Here is a 13,758-nt window from a genome sequence, read left to right as displayed (position 1 = left end):
ATGAGCTTATCTGTTATAGATAAGAAGTTCACATAGCAAAAACCTTAATCATCTCTAGTAGAAAAGACTTAAAAAAAAAAAATGGGGATATTTTATGTTAACTACATGATAGACATTCTTGTCCAAAGTGCCCCACTGCAATCTGGGAGAAGACCTCTATCTAGTTTAATTTAAGAAAGTGAGCACTCTAAGAGTTTGCTGTGAGACAAACAAATAATTAAAGAATCACTGCTCTAGGAATTTCAGGCACCCTTTATAGCTTTCAAGGCACAGCAGAGGTATTTAATCAATGCTTTTAAATTTGAATTTAATAAATGAAAGCTTTAAAAATTTGTCCTCAAACCTATACCTACAGAATTAAGCCAATTATTTGCAATAAGAAAAGGATTCAGTGTTGTGAATAATAGAAATTATATATAATATCAAAACAACAAATATATGGTCTGGAGTGAAGTGCATTCCTGGTACCTAAAAAGCAACTTAGAGATATTTTAAGTGGCTGTGGAATGCCTGTCCCATGACTCAGAGCTTTCTATAGATAATCATTTCACACATAAATCCAAGTACCTTTCTGTATACTAGTACACTTAGCTCTCCATTTGAAAAGAACTCTAATATCACAACAGAACTTACTCAGGTGATGGAACAGGAGTTGAAACAGGAGCTAAGTCAGGCATTTTAGATGCAGCTGTGGCAGTGGCATTCTCAGATATACTTTTATTTCCTATTTTAAGAAAGATACCCACGTTGAGTTTAATTTTAAAAAACTATACCATGAAGATATTTCACTATAACAAATAAAGAACTTTAGTTTCTGGGGGAGGAAAAAAAAGTCAAACAGGTTTGCTACTGCAGACTTTATTTTCTTCCATCAAAGTTCTTTTAGAAAGAAATGATCATACAAAATCAGAACTACAAATAATGCATATTCTTTTTCAACTTTCCAGATAATTTAAGCCAAGTCAAATGACTATAAATTTTGTGTAATCTTAACATGATTAACATGCCTTGTAGACACCTAAAGGAGTTACTAAAGAGAATGAGAAGAAATGTATGGGTCATTTTTAAGTTCACATTTAGAACTAAGGATTTTCTAAGAACAAAAATGGCAAGATGGCTTATCCTTGCTATCAATACTCTTATCTGGCATTCTCTAGAGGAAAAAAAAAATCACTTTTTAAATGGAGTAGTTATTTGATAAAAGCATGCATGAAGTACCACTAGAAAGCTTCAGGAAAGAGGTAAGGGATAAAATTATTACTTCTACAGCACGAAGAATCAAAAAAGAAATGCATGAATCTTATATAGTCAGGATTGTATTATAAGAGAGAACTTGTGAAATTCAAATAAACAATGATTAACAGAAGACTGGTAAGTCTCTTTGATTCATTTCTGTATTTCTAAATGAGAAATTAAGTTCCTTGGCTTATTAATTAATTTTCCTAACTAGAATGACCCTTGGAGTATCAGATATTTAAAAGACCCATAAAATGATCAGGTACCTTCAGTCAGGTCTTCAGTTTTTGCTCCCAGAATATTAGCGGCAATATTCACCATATTTAGAATGGCATCTAAAACAAAATTCAATCAGAAAAAATACCAATACATCTAAAAATTCTTATATAGATTAATATCAGATAGTCCAGAAACCATTTTTAATGGCCTTTTTGCATTTTTGGGGGACTAATTACCTTTTTGTTCATCTTACTACGTAAGTCCAATACAGGACACAAATTTCAGCCAAAAAGTATAAAACATAAAACTGAATTTTTAAGTTCAGAAGGAATTTAAAACTTAATTATACTATTTTGGTTAACCTCCCCAAACCGTTTGCTAAGACACTATCTTCAACATATTACAAAATTCAAATAAAGTTCAACATAAAGCCTGTATTGGAACAGGGAAAAAAATGTGACAACCAAAATTAGTATTTTACAGAAAAGCTTGTTTCTCTTTAACAAGTTCCTACAGTTTAAAACAAAAACAAGCTTGAAGAAGTAGTTTTTCCTAAACCGGTGATTTTTATAGATATAAATAAAATGGGACGATCACTACCCAAAGGAGAGCCGGAAAATTTTATTTTCAACTATGAATATATTTTATTTATTGATAATATGGGTTAAATCCCAACTTGATATACAAAGAATCAAATTTCTTTGATAATTTTTAATGATGCTTAATGGATAACACAGGACACAAAATCTTTTGTGAACTGGGTGGGTATGGGCACGGACAGGTTAAGTCAAAGTTCTGAAACTCTCAATGCTGTAGGGAAAGCTATCAGCATACCTGCGAATTCTGCCTCTCTTTCTAAAGAGCATACTCGGATGATGAGTAAAGTAGTAAAAACTTTAACATCTGAATAAATAGCCAAAGGCACTTGAGTGTCACAAAATGCCTAACTCCATAAAAAGCTGGTGCTGAGAATAGGTTGCTTCCGTCTATGAGGTAATTTTAAGGGAAATTAATTTCCATCCCCAGTCTAATCTCTAACATTCTGCTAGAAGTTAATTCATCTATTTTATCAGGTTTTTCTCCTACTAAAATATTAACCTCTGGCAAGAGCTACATATTAAGTCTCATCAGTTATATCTGTCTTGTCTTCCTTTCCTAAGAGACCCATAGGGTTTTCCTCACACTTTCAGTGAAAATCACAGATGTGAGAAGTAGGGAAGGATCGAAGGGAGGAAAAGCCAACAACAGTCTACCCGGGGGCCGGCGAGGAAGCCAAGTACTGTCACCTGGAGCTGATCCGCATGTTTTATGGCGGGAGAAAATAGTGAGAAGTTTTAGACCGTTTAAAGTGGTAACAGGAGTCATAAATTTCTATCTTTACAAAGCACAGGAATGATACTTTGTTCCAGTCACTGGTATAACACACAAAAGCTTCACACTTGCTTCACAGTAAATGTCTAGGATTTCAGGTAACCTTGCCCTTCCTTTGGCCAGACAAACTAGAAAACAACGCAGCAGCGGATATTCTAAAGCATGAGATAAAAACAAAAATGGAAGCACTGTATTTCCACACAAACCAAGATCAAGTAGCAATGGAAACTCTTTTATTTCCACATAAATCCACCTTAATGTCAACCAATGTCGCAAGAGTATCTGATCTTCTACTTAGCCTGACAGCTAAAGTTCCGTCAAACAGACTGCTTCAGAGAATCAAAATTCTGGAATCCAATCTATATTCTAAAGTCCTTTGTGCTTCAAAGGGCACTCTTACCTCACGTAACAAATTTTTTGGCATTTAAATTCTGGGGCATTTACTGTTAAAGAATTCAAGAACAGAATATATCTGTGGATCTGTGTAAAGAAAGCAGCTTTAGAGTATTATTTTTTAACCTAAACATAAAGAAGATTTATACCATCCTTCATTTAAAATACTACTTTTATCATTATTTCAGGGGGCTACTTGGTAACAAAAGCAAAATTTGGCAAATTTCTACATTCTCAGTCCATCTAAAAAATAATTTTGCTTCTATTCAGAGCACTGCCAAATGTAGGCTTATTTTGTCTTTTGAGAGAGAGCAGCTTTGTGAATATTCTATTCTGACCATTCCCAATTCGCATACAAACACACGATAGCTTGTCATAATGTGGCCACTAAAAAAACCTTCTGAATAGGCTAAGGTAATAATTTGGTATATAGTACCAAACTCAACATTTGTCCTTAATTTCCTCCAGAGTAGTCAACTCCTTTATCTTTGAGCAGGGCACTATTCATCCAATCTCATTCTTTTGGGAATGAAATTCTCCCCAGGGACCATCAACATGTAATACTCAGTCTTCAGCACACCAAGGCTCCTTTCTCTATAGAAAACAAACTACCTATGCTACAACATAAAAAGACAAACCAACAAAGTAACTACTTCCTCCCATGTGTATTTAGATACCTCTGCTGCATGCCCACCCTCATCCTCCCTTCTCCTTCTAGGTCTTTAAAATATATACATTCATAAAAAATACTTTCATGTAAAAGAACACAAAAACTGTACTTTGTCTTAAACGTATACACAGAAACCTGGCCTTTAAGCAATTCTACAAAATGCAGACCATATTTAGAAGTAAAGGTAGACTTGCAAGAATATCAAGGTGGAGAATGGTCTGGAAAATCCACATGACAAAGTACAAGGAAAGCAGAATGATACTAAGAATTTTTTGTTCATGTAAAATATTCAAATGTTCTGGTTCAAGGATGTAAATAAAATAATCAAGCAGAAGAGCTGCCATAACTATACAAAGTCAAGAATGCTGCTTTCTCTAATGTAGTGGTTTCTCCCTTTTTGGTAGCTAAGAGAATTATATGATGTCAAGAATGTCCAAATATTCAATATGTCTGCTCTCTGACAACCAAGTTCCAATAGAATCAATGTACTCTGGTGACATATATTTCCTGTAACTACTGACTGCTTAATACCAAAAGGAAAAAGGAGTTTATGTTAATATTAAAGCCACAGGGGGGGGGGGGGGAAGGTTGGGGGAGGCACCAGGGTGGCCCAGTCAATCAGTGTCTGACTCTTGATATTGGCTCAGGGTTGTGAGATCGAGCCCCTAATGTGTTAGGCTCTGTGCTGGGCATGGAATCTGCTTAAGATTCTCCTCTCCCTCTACCCCAGGTTCTAAAAAAAAAAAAAAAAGAAAAAGAAAAGAAAAAAAAGAAATTAAACCCACAGAATTCTGTTTTGGAGCCACTGTCTAAATTTAAAAGGTACATCAGGTTCAAAATTGGCCAATTTCAAGCTGATTCATAAAGTGTGATGATGACAGTCAAATTCAGATATTTCAGGGCCAGAGAGTAGCTCTTTCACCTGATTCAACTGTTATTTACTGCTTAAATGTTATACCACCTTGGAGGTGGTAGCAAAGTCAGGCTCAGAAATAGTCCCAGACTCTCCATAAGGACAAGCATAGAACACAGCTCTGGTAGGTCATGTCCATAACCTTCGTGACACCAAAGTCTTATCATTGCAGCTACTAATGGCTCTTTTTTCTGAAACTTCAAGAGACAGAAATCTTTTTAAACCCGATTTTCTATGGTGTAGGCTTAGCTGACATCTTCCCACCCTCCCTCCCTCTCACTAAACAAATTCTTTCAACACCAGAACACTGAAAGATAAATAGAGAGAGCCATCAAAAGAAAAATAAATGATATGTTACCAAGAAACATATCTCTGAGGAAAAAGATCCCAAAGTAGAATATAAAGAAGATTCTTTATCTAATTAATACAAATAATACCTTGGTCAATGAAGTGATTACCAACAGGGAAATGCTCTCTATTGTGATATAAACTGAGTTTTGTCTAGGATAGTAAGGCATTCTCTTCCCTAACAGTCTAGGGCTATTTTCTGACTCCATAAAATTAACGATGCTTCTAGACAGCTACTTAATGTAAGATCATTGAGCTACGATGACTACCACATAGCACAGATTTTTTAATACAAATCTGAGGACATGAACAACATAAATATCCAGATAGATAAAACAGCATCATGTTTTCACTCTTAAAAAAAAACTATACCCCATAGGAATGAATGAAGAACCTATTTTTAATGCTGTCATCAACTAGATAGCTAAGAATGCTACTTAAAAGTAATCATTGATCTACAGAAGTCAGCTGACTAGCAACACAGTGAAACAAAATATACTGAGCTAATATGCAACAAAGTTAAATGTTACATAAAGGGTTCCTCTTCTACAGGTATTTCTAGCATTCTTCTTCCTATGCCTTAAAAAGCCCACTGAAGGCTAGTTTTCTATGGAGAGGACAAGGGAAAGAAGGGAACAGAAAAATGAAAAGATGGAAAAAACCAGAGGAAACACCTAGTTCCATATACCATAGCTATACAAAATATCTACTGAAATATATATACTAAAACCTAAAAAGATATAAAGAGACAATATACACAAGAGACTGGGATTGAAGCAAGTCAATTTACTAAAAGAAGCAAGGAAAAGGCACAAGAAATTAGTCATCGATCTCACGAAGATTTACTTTTATTATAATCAACCATTAATCTCCAAATAAAAACAAAACTCCTTCCAGTATTTTATGTTCTTTACGAATAACCAAAAATAACAACCATTAAAATGTACCTACCTGAATTATAACAATAACAATAAAGTGTCAGCTGGTAATGGTCTTTCCAAGAGTCTCCTTAGCCAGCTTACCACGAGGTTCAGGTAACAGGCTGGCACAACAAAAACTGACCTAGTATCTTAGTCATTATTTCTTTAGTTTACAAAGAGTTTATTATTTTTTTTTATTATTATTATGATTGTTACTGCTTGAGAATCATCATTATTATGGAAAAGAACAACCTTTGTGTTTGTAATTAATTAGGAAACTAACCACATCAATAGGTCAATGATTCCTTGTTTGCTAGGATTTCACTGATGCCTACTACCTCTGAACTACTGACCATTCGAATTCCTTTCCCATCTAGTATGACTAGCCAGATACTTCTACTCATATAGTCTGGATCTCTTTAATAATTCTTTCCCCAAGTAAATTCATAGTCCCTTCTCCTAAGGAATTTGCTTTAAAATATAAGCACTTAAGGTAAGAAAACAAACTTGTGCTTACATTTTTTCCTTTCTTTTCATCTACCCTTCTTATTTTATCTCTATAAAAATACATTTCAAAACTATTATCTTTGATTTCAACTCAAGTTCAATACTTAGGGGGAGAGGGGCTTCCTAAACTATATACCACAACAAAATATCCACATATGTCAGGGAAAAAAAAAAGTTGAGAAATATTTTGATAGTGTCTAAGAAAATCCCCAAATACTCACTTGTAGCAGAACCAAGAAGATTTTTTGAGGATTTATCCTCCCCAGTATTATAATCCAGTGGATAATCTGTTTAAAGAGAAATTGAAAGTAATTACTCTGGGAACTATCTCCAATAATAAATTTAAAAGCTCAAATTAGGGGTGTCTGGGTGGCTCAGTGGATTAAGCCTCTGCCTTCAGCTCAGGTCATGATCTCAGGGTCCTGGGATCGAGCCCCGCATCAGGCTCTCTGCTCAGCAGGAAGCCTGCTTCCTCCTCTCTCTCTGCCTGCCTCTCTGCCTACTTGTGATCTCTCTCTGTCAAATAAATAAATTAAAAAAATAAATAAATAATAGCTTGAATTATGTCCTGTCAAAGTCAGCTGGCATTTAAAGCCTATTTTATAATAAATATTCACTATACATCTAAAATATGTTCACAAAAAGAAAACGAGATTCATAAGCCATTTATCTAACTGATAAGCCAAGGAAAATAATTCCACTGCTTACCAAAATTTTAATCACATTTGTAAGACTTAATTAACTTTTCCATGTACTTTACCAACCGCTGGTAAATGTCTTCATTTCACTTACAGGAAAATTAAAGAAGGTAAAAATTCCATTTTTCAGGCTATGATTTAAGATCTCCTAAAATTAGGACTTGCTTGATAAAGTATAAATGGAGGGTGTCATAAAATCCTCTCCTATCCCTTCAGGCCATGAGACTCTAAAAAAGCAAAAAATATACATAATAGTCACGTGTCTTAAAGTCACTTACCATAGTCCTCATCATATAATTCTTGACGTTCTGACTGATACTGGGAATCAGCAATCTCTTCATATTCTTCAACCATGCTAGTGCCAAATACCCTGTTAACAACAACTCCATTAAAGACTTTCAAAACAAAACAGAGTTGTGAAGAGTCATCGCTTCAGAATAAATGACAAAATACATTAACTTTGGTAATTTTTTGAGGGACATTAGCTTTTGGACTCCAAAATAATGACGTTTCTCAACCTGTAGTCATCCATCCACTGTTTCCATTAAAATTTTATCTATTCAAGGCATTTAAAAACGTGATGGCCAGTTTTATCAGTCCAGTAATTTTCCATATACTATCATCATAGCAAAATACCAAGCAAGCTAGACCAGACACACATGATGGTTATTTTTTCTTAGAGTAAATTTTTACATTTTTCTAAAATGCATTCAAGAACAAGAAAGGTTTGCAAGCTTATATTTCTATAGTATTAACTTCACATAATAGAAAACTATTTCTTCACTTTAAGTATGTTGGGATTTTTGCGCACCACTTAAAAAAAAAATAACACTTGATAAATGTCTGTTGTTCTGTATTACCTTATAAGGCTTAATGGACAAAAGTGCTCTGATCCAAAATGTGATACCAACTCTACCTAAAGAATAAAAAGCACAATGCATGTGAGATTATCTAACAATATATGGAGTTTCTTTCATTATAACATTTCTAAAAATAAAGTCCTCATTTCCCCAAAAATCAATAACTGTAAAGTTTTGCTTTTTTGTCATGCAGTAATATGCCATGCCCTGTTATTCAATATTGCAAAAGAGAAGGTTGCTAACCTTTATGTATTTGATGAACATCTGAAGCAAGAGGAAGGAAAAGAAAAAGAAATCAGTTCCAAAGTCTGAATAACATGCTATAAGCAACATTTAATATTTGTAAATTATATTGTATAATTATAGAAAGCAATGTACTGTGATGGATAACATTGTAGTACTCTTATTTCTTTGCAGAAATCAAATCAATGATTTAAATTTTTACCACCAAAGCTAGAAAGTATAATCCACCTGTAACAATGAAATTAACTTTAAGGTTAAGTTGAATAACCTAAAATTCATTGCTGCTGTTTTACCTGTCAGAAACAAAAATATCCTAAAAGTAATAAAGAATATCTAGAAACAACCTGTGTCTTAAATTAATTCAAATAGTACAGATGCCTCATGTATATATATCTCTATATATAGGTACATATGTGGATATACACATGTACATACATACTGATAAAAAGATTAGCATAACAATATTTACTCTTATACCATTTTGTACATAAATTTTTTAGGGAAAGCCTGAATTTTTCGGATGTTATGTTATTTCAAGTATAACTTACAGAATTAAAAGATATATATCAATCCACTTCTAAAATATAGGCTATTAAAAAGTAGACCCTACATCTGGGTTTAGTTTTGGGATAAGGAAACCCAGGTAAATATCTATCTTTATTGACATTAGGGAAATCCAGGTAAACGTATATATTTATTGACATTAGGATCAGAATAAAATTTTATTTTAGAATTGTTTTTTAGAAAAACATTTTAGAAAAAAAATTTTTTTAGAACTAATGCTACCAAAAAGAACTTTTTAGAAAAGTCATCATCAAGATGCTTTATAGTGTCCCACCATAAAAAGAACCAAGTAGGAAATGGCACTTTTTATACCACCAGTAAGTTATGTTCTGCCATTATTAATAAAGTAGATGGTATAAAGAATGATTCTTGGAAATATTTCATTACCATGTGGGTTGCCTTAATTGTAAAATTAAATACAATTGTATCACCTGCCAAATAATTTTAAAAAATTTTCCTTATCACAGTGTAGAAACTGCTATATAAAAAGGTCATTAAACAACTGTTTAAAAGAAATGGAAAATACACCTTCATTTTCTGAATACTGTTTAACCATTAACAGAGAATATCAACTGTATTTTTAAAAACAGAATTTAGCATTTCTATATTGAGACTAGGAATACTACAAGTTTACCCATTCATAGAAGCCAATTTAATACATGCTTAAAAAAGACACAGACAGTAAAATCCCAGATGATGATCAGGTAGTTTAAGTTCTCATATTTAAAGAAGAAAGGACAGAAATCAGAGCTGCTATCATTCCAAAAGGTCATATTATAAACAGTGGTATTTGAAGGAGTACTATTATTTTAAAGAAAAAAGAGGGGAGCAGAGCAACAGGAAACTCCTGTATTTTGTCTAAAATCCAATTCAAGAGTGATAATTCTACTTTGGGAGATAATTCCACCTCACAATGGTGGAGAAAGCAGCAGGAATACTGAATATAAGTGTTTAAAAGTTTATTTGAAATTGGTATTTGGACAGTATCTCACTTGAACATACAACAAAGAAGGGAAAAGATATAAAACAAATAACTGGATATTAAAATTAAAATGATCTAAGAAGCAGATTCTAGTAAAAAAAATCAGACCTGCTTCAAAGACTTCAGTATTTGGGTTTTGAAATATAGAGAGATGAAGATAACATTTTACATAGAGATTCAAAAAATTTTAAGACATAATCTGAAATTTCATCAGAGCTGCAAGTATCAAAAAAATTAGCATAAGTGTCGGATTAAACAAAAGGGAATGTATTCATATTTGTTTTGTAAAATAATAAATGCAGGTCAGAATTATTTTATCAAAAAGAATACTGCATTAAATTTCCTAAGTTTTAGGATTTCTAAAAAGGTGGGGTAAGGTATAAAAAGGTATGAATAGGTATATTTTCATTATAAAACATAGTCCGGTAGGTATAAACATTACCTTCACATATTTTGCATACATCTGCTCATCTAAAGGGAAACTCTGGACATTCCTCTCATCTCTACCATGAAAAGTACCCAGCTTAATCCACTTATTTGTGGGATATCTAGGAAATATAAATATAAACATTCTTTTTAAAAAATCATAAACCACATTTTGAGAAGTTCCAACACATCTTCAAAATATATCTTGTTTATTTTTTTCCACTCCAAGTGCACACATTCACTTAACATAGTTTAAATAGGAGCAAAATATTGAAGAGATGCACTTTCTTTTCCAACTAAACTCTGACAGGTTTTTCTTTACAGGTAAAGAATATCTTTCAAAACTCACACCATTATCAAAGAGAAAACAAAAAAAGAGTAAGACAAAAGGCAGGACCAAAAAGCTTCTTAGGTTTCCAAGTAAACTGGAGGTTTTAAAACCAAGAGTAGTCAAGAAATTGTTTTGGAGGGAGGTACTACTCTTCACATACTAACAAGTGTGTGATGATAAAAAATATAAAGAAAAGTGCCAGTGGAAAGGGAAACAGAAAAAATCCTTTACCATAACACTATAATTTTACAGATCATACATAGCTACTCCCCTTCTTTAAAAGAAAATCGAACATAAAAGCCTTCTAGTATCATTTTTATTTCCTACAGTGTTTTAAAAATCCCTCAAAGTAATGGAGTACTCTTAAAACTAAAAAATACTTAACTTGTCAAAGCTGGGTATGTCCATTTGACATATAAGAAAAGTACAGTGTAGAGAAAAAGAAGTGATCTGAGCAAGGTTATTAGGTGAAAAATGGATGGAATTCAAGAGGTCTTGAGAATTAATTTCAGTAACTGGATGTATGTGGTGCAGAGTGTGAGGCGGGAGAAGAGAATGGAAAACCATTAATGATCGACAACAGAAGAATAGCTGAATAAATAACAGCATACTACCATTTCAGTATGGTAGTATGAAACTACCATTTCAATATGCCATTTCAGAGACGCTCCAGAAAGGATTTATTGAATAAGTAAATACTGCCAGTGAAGGAAAAATATAAACTATTCATTAAAAATGGCATACTTTAAAAAAAAAAATGGCATACTTAACGTACAGAATTACTGAACCAATATGTTGTGCACCTGAAACTAACATAACATCATACATTAACTATACTCAAAAAATTTTAAATGGTGTATTTAAAAGAGGAAAGGATATTATCAGGATATAAGCTGATTTTTAAAATAGAATTAGTAAATATGCAAGTACATATAAAACCCTAGAAGGAATATATTTAAATGCTTATAAGTTATCTTTTAATGGATTGTGATTCTTTACCAAATTCCTTATGTTATTTCTTTTATAATCACACACATAACAAATGTTTTAAAATTCACTATAACAAAAATATACCTCATTATATATAAAATGAAGGATTCATGAAAGTTTTTAGTAACTTTTTAAAAAAAATGTTTGGCAGCAACAGAGCATAATAATTAAAATAAGGACAGATCTAGGTTTGAATCCTGATTCTCCAATTCACAAGTCATGTGACCTGGACAACTTATTTAACCTTTCCTTATCTGTTTCCTCAAAAGAATAATATCATATGATTATAAGCACTGTATGATTTAATAAAGTAAGGTGACTAGTAAGTGCCTAATACAACAGTATTATTACTATTCTTACAAACTGATACATTAAAATAAAAAATAAAGTTTTAAAGTGACCCATTTTAAAATCTTTATTCTGGAGATCCAACATAAACTTGTAAAAAGCAGCTTTAGAATTTACCTGTCACTGATAGAAACGAGGAAGTCTTTAGGAGTTGAAGAAAATAATTCATAGTTTGCAATATCAAGCTGTTTTACTTGAATCGGTTCACAAAGTTCAATAACAAACCTTTCAAAGAACACAAGACAATTATTGAGGTAAGCCAACCAAAATAATAGTTCATATTAAACATAAACAGTTTGCATAAACTAGACTTCCATTAAATTACTCACTATTTCCCAAGCATATCACTAGTGGGGGGGTAACTATAAATAACACAAGACACTGCTTTTGTCGTACAGTATTTTTTAAAAGGTTCTTTTTTTAATGACAAAGAACATTCTTGGAGAAGGAATGACTTCACTAAGGAAAGTAAGCAAAAGTGTAAAGTGACTAGTCTAGAGGGCAGCTGGGCATATACACGGTCTCAAAGTGTACCACAGTCTTTGATTTAGCAATACACTTTTAGAAATTTATCCTAAGGACATAGAGCTCCAAACATTCACCCTTGTATATAAACTATAATATATATAGTAAGGCAGTTTATAAGAGCCGGGAGAAAAAGTCAACCTACATGTTTAGGATAGAGGACTCAAGTACAGGCCTCCCAAAGAGGGAAATACCAAGAGGCATTAAAAATTTTACTAGAAACTATACATTCTGGGGTACCTGGGTGGCTCAGTCCTATAAGCATCTGCTTTCACCTCAGGTCATGATCAGTGGGGGGGCCTGCTTATCCTGCTTCCTCTGCCCCTCCTCTCTGCTTATGCTCTCTCTCTCAAATAAATCAAATCTTAAAAATCTTTAAAAAAAAAACAACTATATAGGCGCGCCTGGGTGGCTCAGTGGGTTAAATAAAGCCTCTGCATTTGGCTCAGGTCATGATCCCAGGGTCCTGGGATCGAGCCCCACTTGGGCCCTCTGCTCAGTGGGGAGCCTGCTTCCTCCTCTCTCTGCCTGCCTCTCTGCCTACTTGTGATTTTGGTCTGTCAAAAAAAAAAAAAAAAAAAAAAACAACGATATATTCCATTTACATAAAGATCTAGAAAATGTAAAGTAATTTACAGTGATAGAAAACAGACCTTTAATTGCTATAGGGGTAGGAGTTAGGAAGAAAAAGTTACACAGGAGGATGAGAAAACATTTTGGGAAGGTGGATATGTTCATTATCTTTATTGTGGTGATAGTTTCATAGATTATCATCTATGAAAATAGATTAAATGTCAAAAATTATCAAACTGTCCATCCTGACATGCTGCAGTTTATTTTACACGTACATTTATATTTTTACGTCGGTTATGCTTCAATAAAGCTATTCTATAAAAATAATGCCAGAGACCTATATTTACAGACATAGAAAAATGCAATAAAACACTGCTTCTTAGAAGAACTACAAATATGGTACCATGTGTGTAAAATAAAACTGCACACAGCGTGGCATTTGGGAAAAAGAAATACTCATGAGATCTAGTACTCTAATCAGTACTTTCAGCATATGGTAGTATGGGAAAAGCTTTGGAGCCAGATAGAACACTTAAAGGACCCAAATGCTTTCAGTCATGTTCCTTTGCCTTCCCTAAAGGTGTTTCCCCTGCCTGCGTTGCTGAAGTGATTTAGTCCTACCACATATGCCTTTACATGAA

General features: G+C 33.2%; 1 protein-coding gene across 4 annotated transcripts in view; it reads right to left on the bottom strand.

Moving 5' to 3' along the window:
* SUCO (SUN domain containing ossification factor) overlaps positions 1 to 13,758 on the bottom strand; it is a 94,766-nt gene that overhangs the window by 29,871 nt on the left and 51,137 nt on the right. For 3 of the 4 annotated variants that reach the window (XR_004280029.1, XM_032317756.1, XM_032317758.1), the window contains 8 exons: positions 12,137 to 12,244; positions 10,367 to 10,472; positions 8,379 to 8,399; positions 8,136 to 8,191; positions 7,554 to 7,645; positions 6,799 to 6,864; positions 1,503 to 1,571; positions 634 to 724 (listed from right to left, as the gene is read on the bottom strand). Coding sequence is in view for 3 of the 4 variants with exons in the window: in XM_032317756.1 (XP_032173647.1) it covers positions 634 to 724; positions 1,503 to 1,571; positions 6,799 to 6,864; positions 7,554 to 7,645; positions 8,136 to 8,191; positions 8,379 to 8,399; positions 10,367 to 10,472; positions 12,137 to 12,244 (609 nt within the window). In the remaining variant the exon portion in view is untranslated. The remainder of the gene's footprint in view (positions 1 to 633; positions 725 to 1,502; positions 1,572 to 6,798; positions 6,865 to 7,553; positions 7,646 to 8,135; positions 8,192 to 8,378; positions 8,400 to 10,366; positions 10,473 to 12,136; positions 12,245 to 13,758) is intronic. The other variant, XM_032317757.1, reaches the window with a different exon arrangement.

This window comes from Mustela erminea, chromosome 17 (assembly GCF_009829155.1).
Source record: "Mustela erminea isolate mMusErm1 chromosome 17, mMusErm1.Pri, whole genome shotgun sequence".
Classification (NCBI taxonomy): Eukaryota; Metazoa; Chordata; class Mammalia; order Carnivora; family Mustelidae; genus Mustela; species Mustela erminea.
This window is presented reverse-complemented; position numbering and strand designations above follow the sequence as displayed.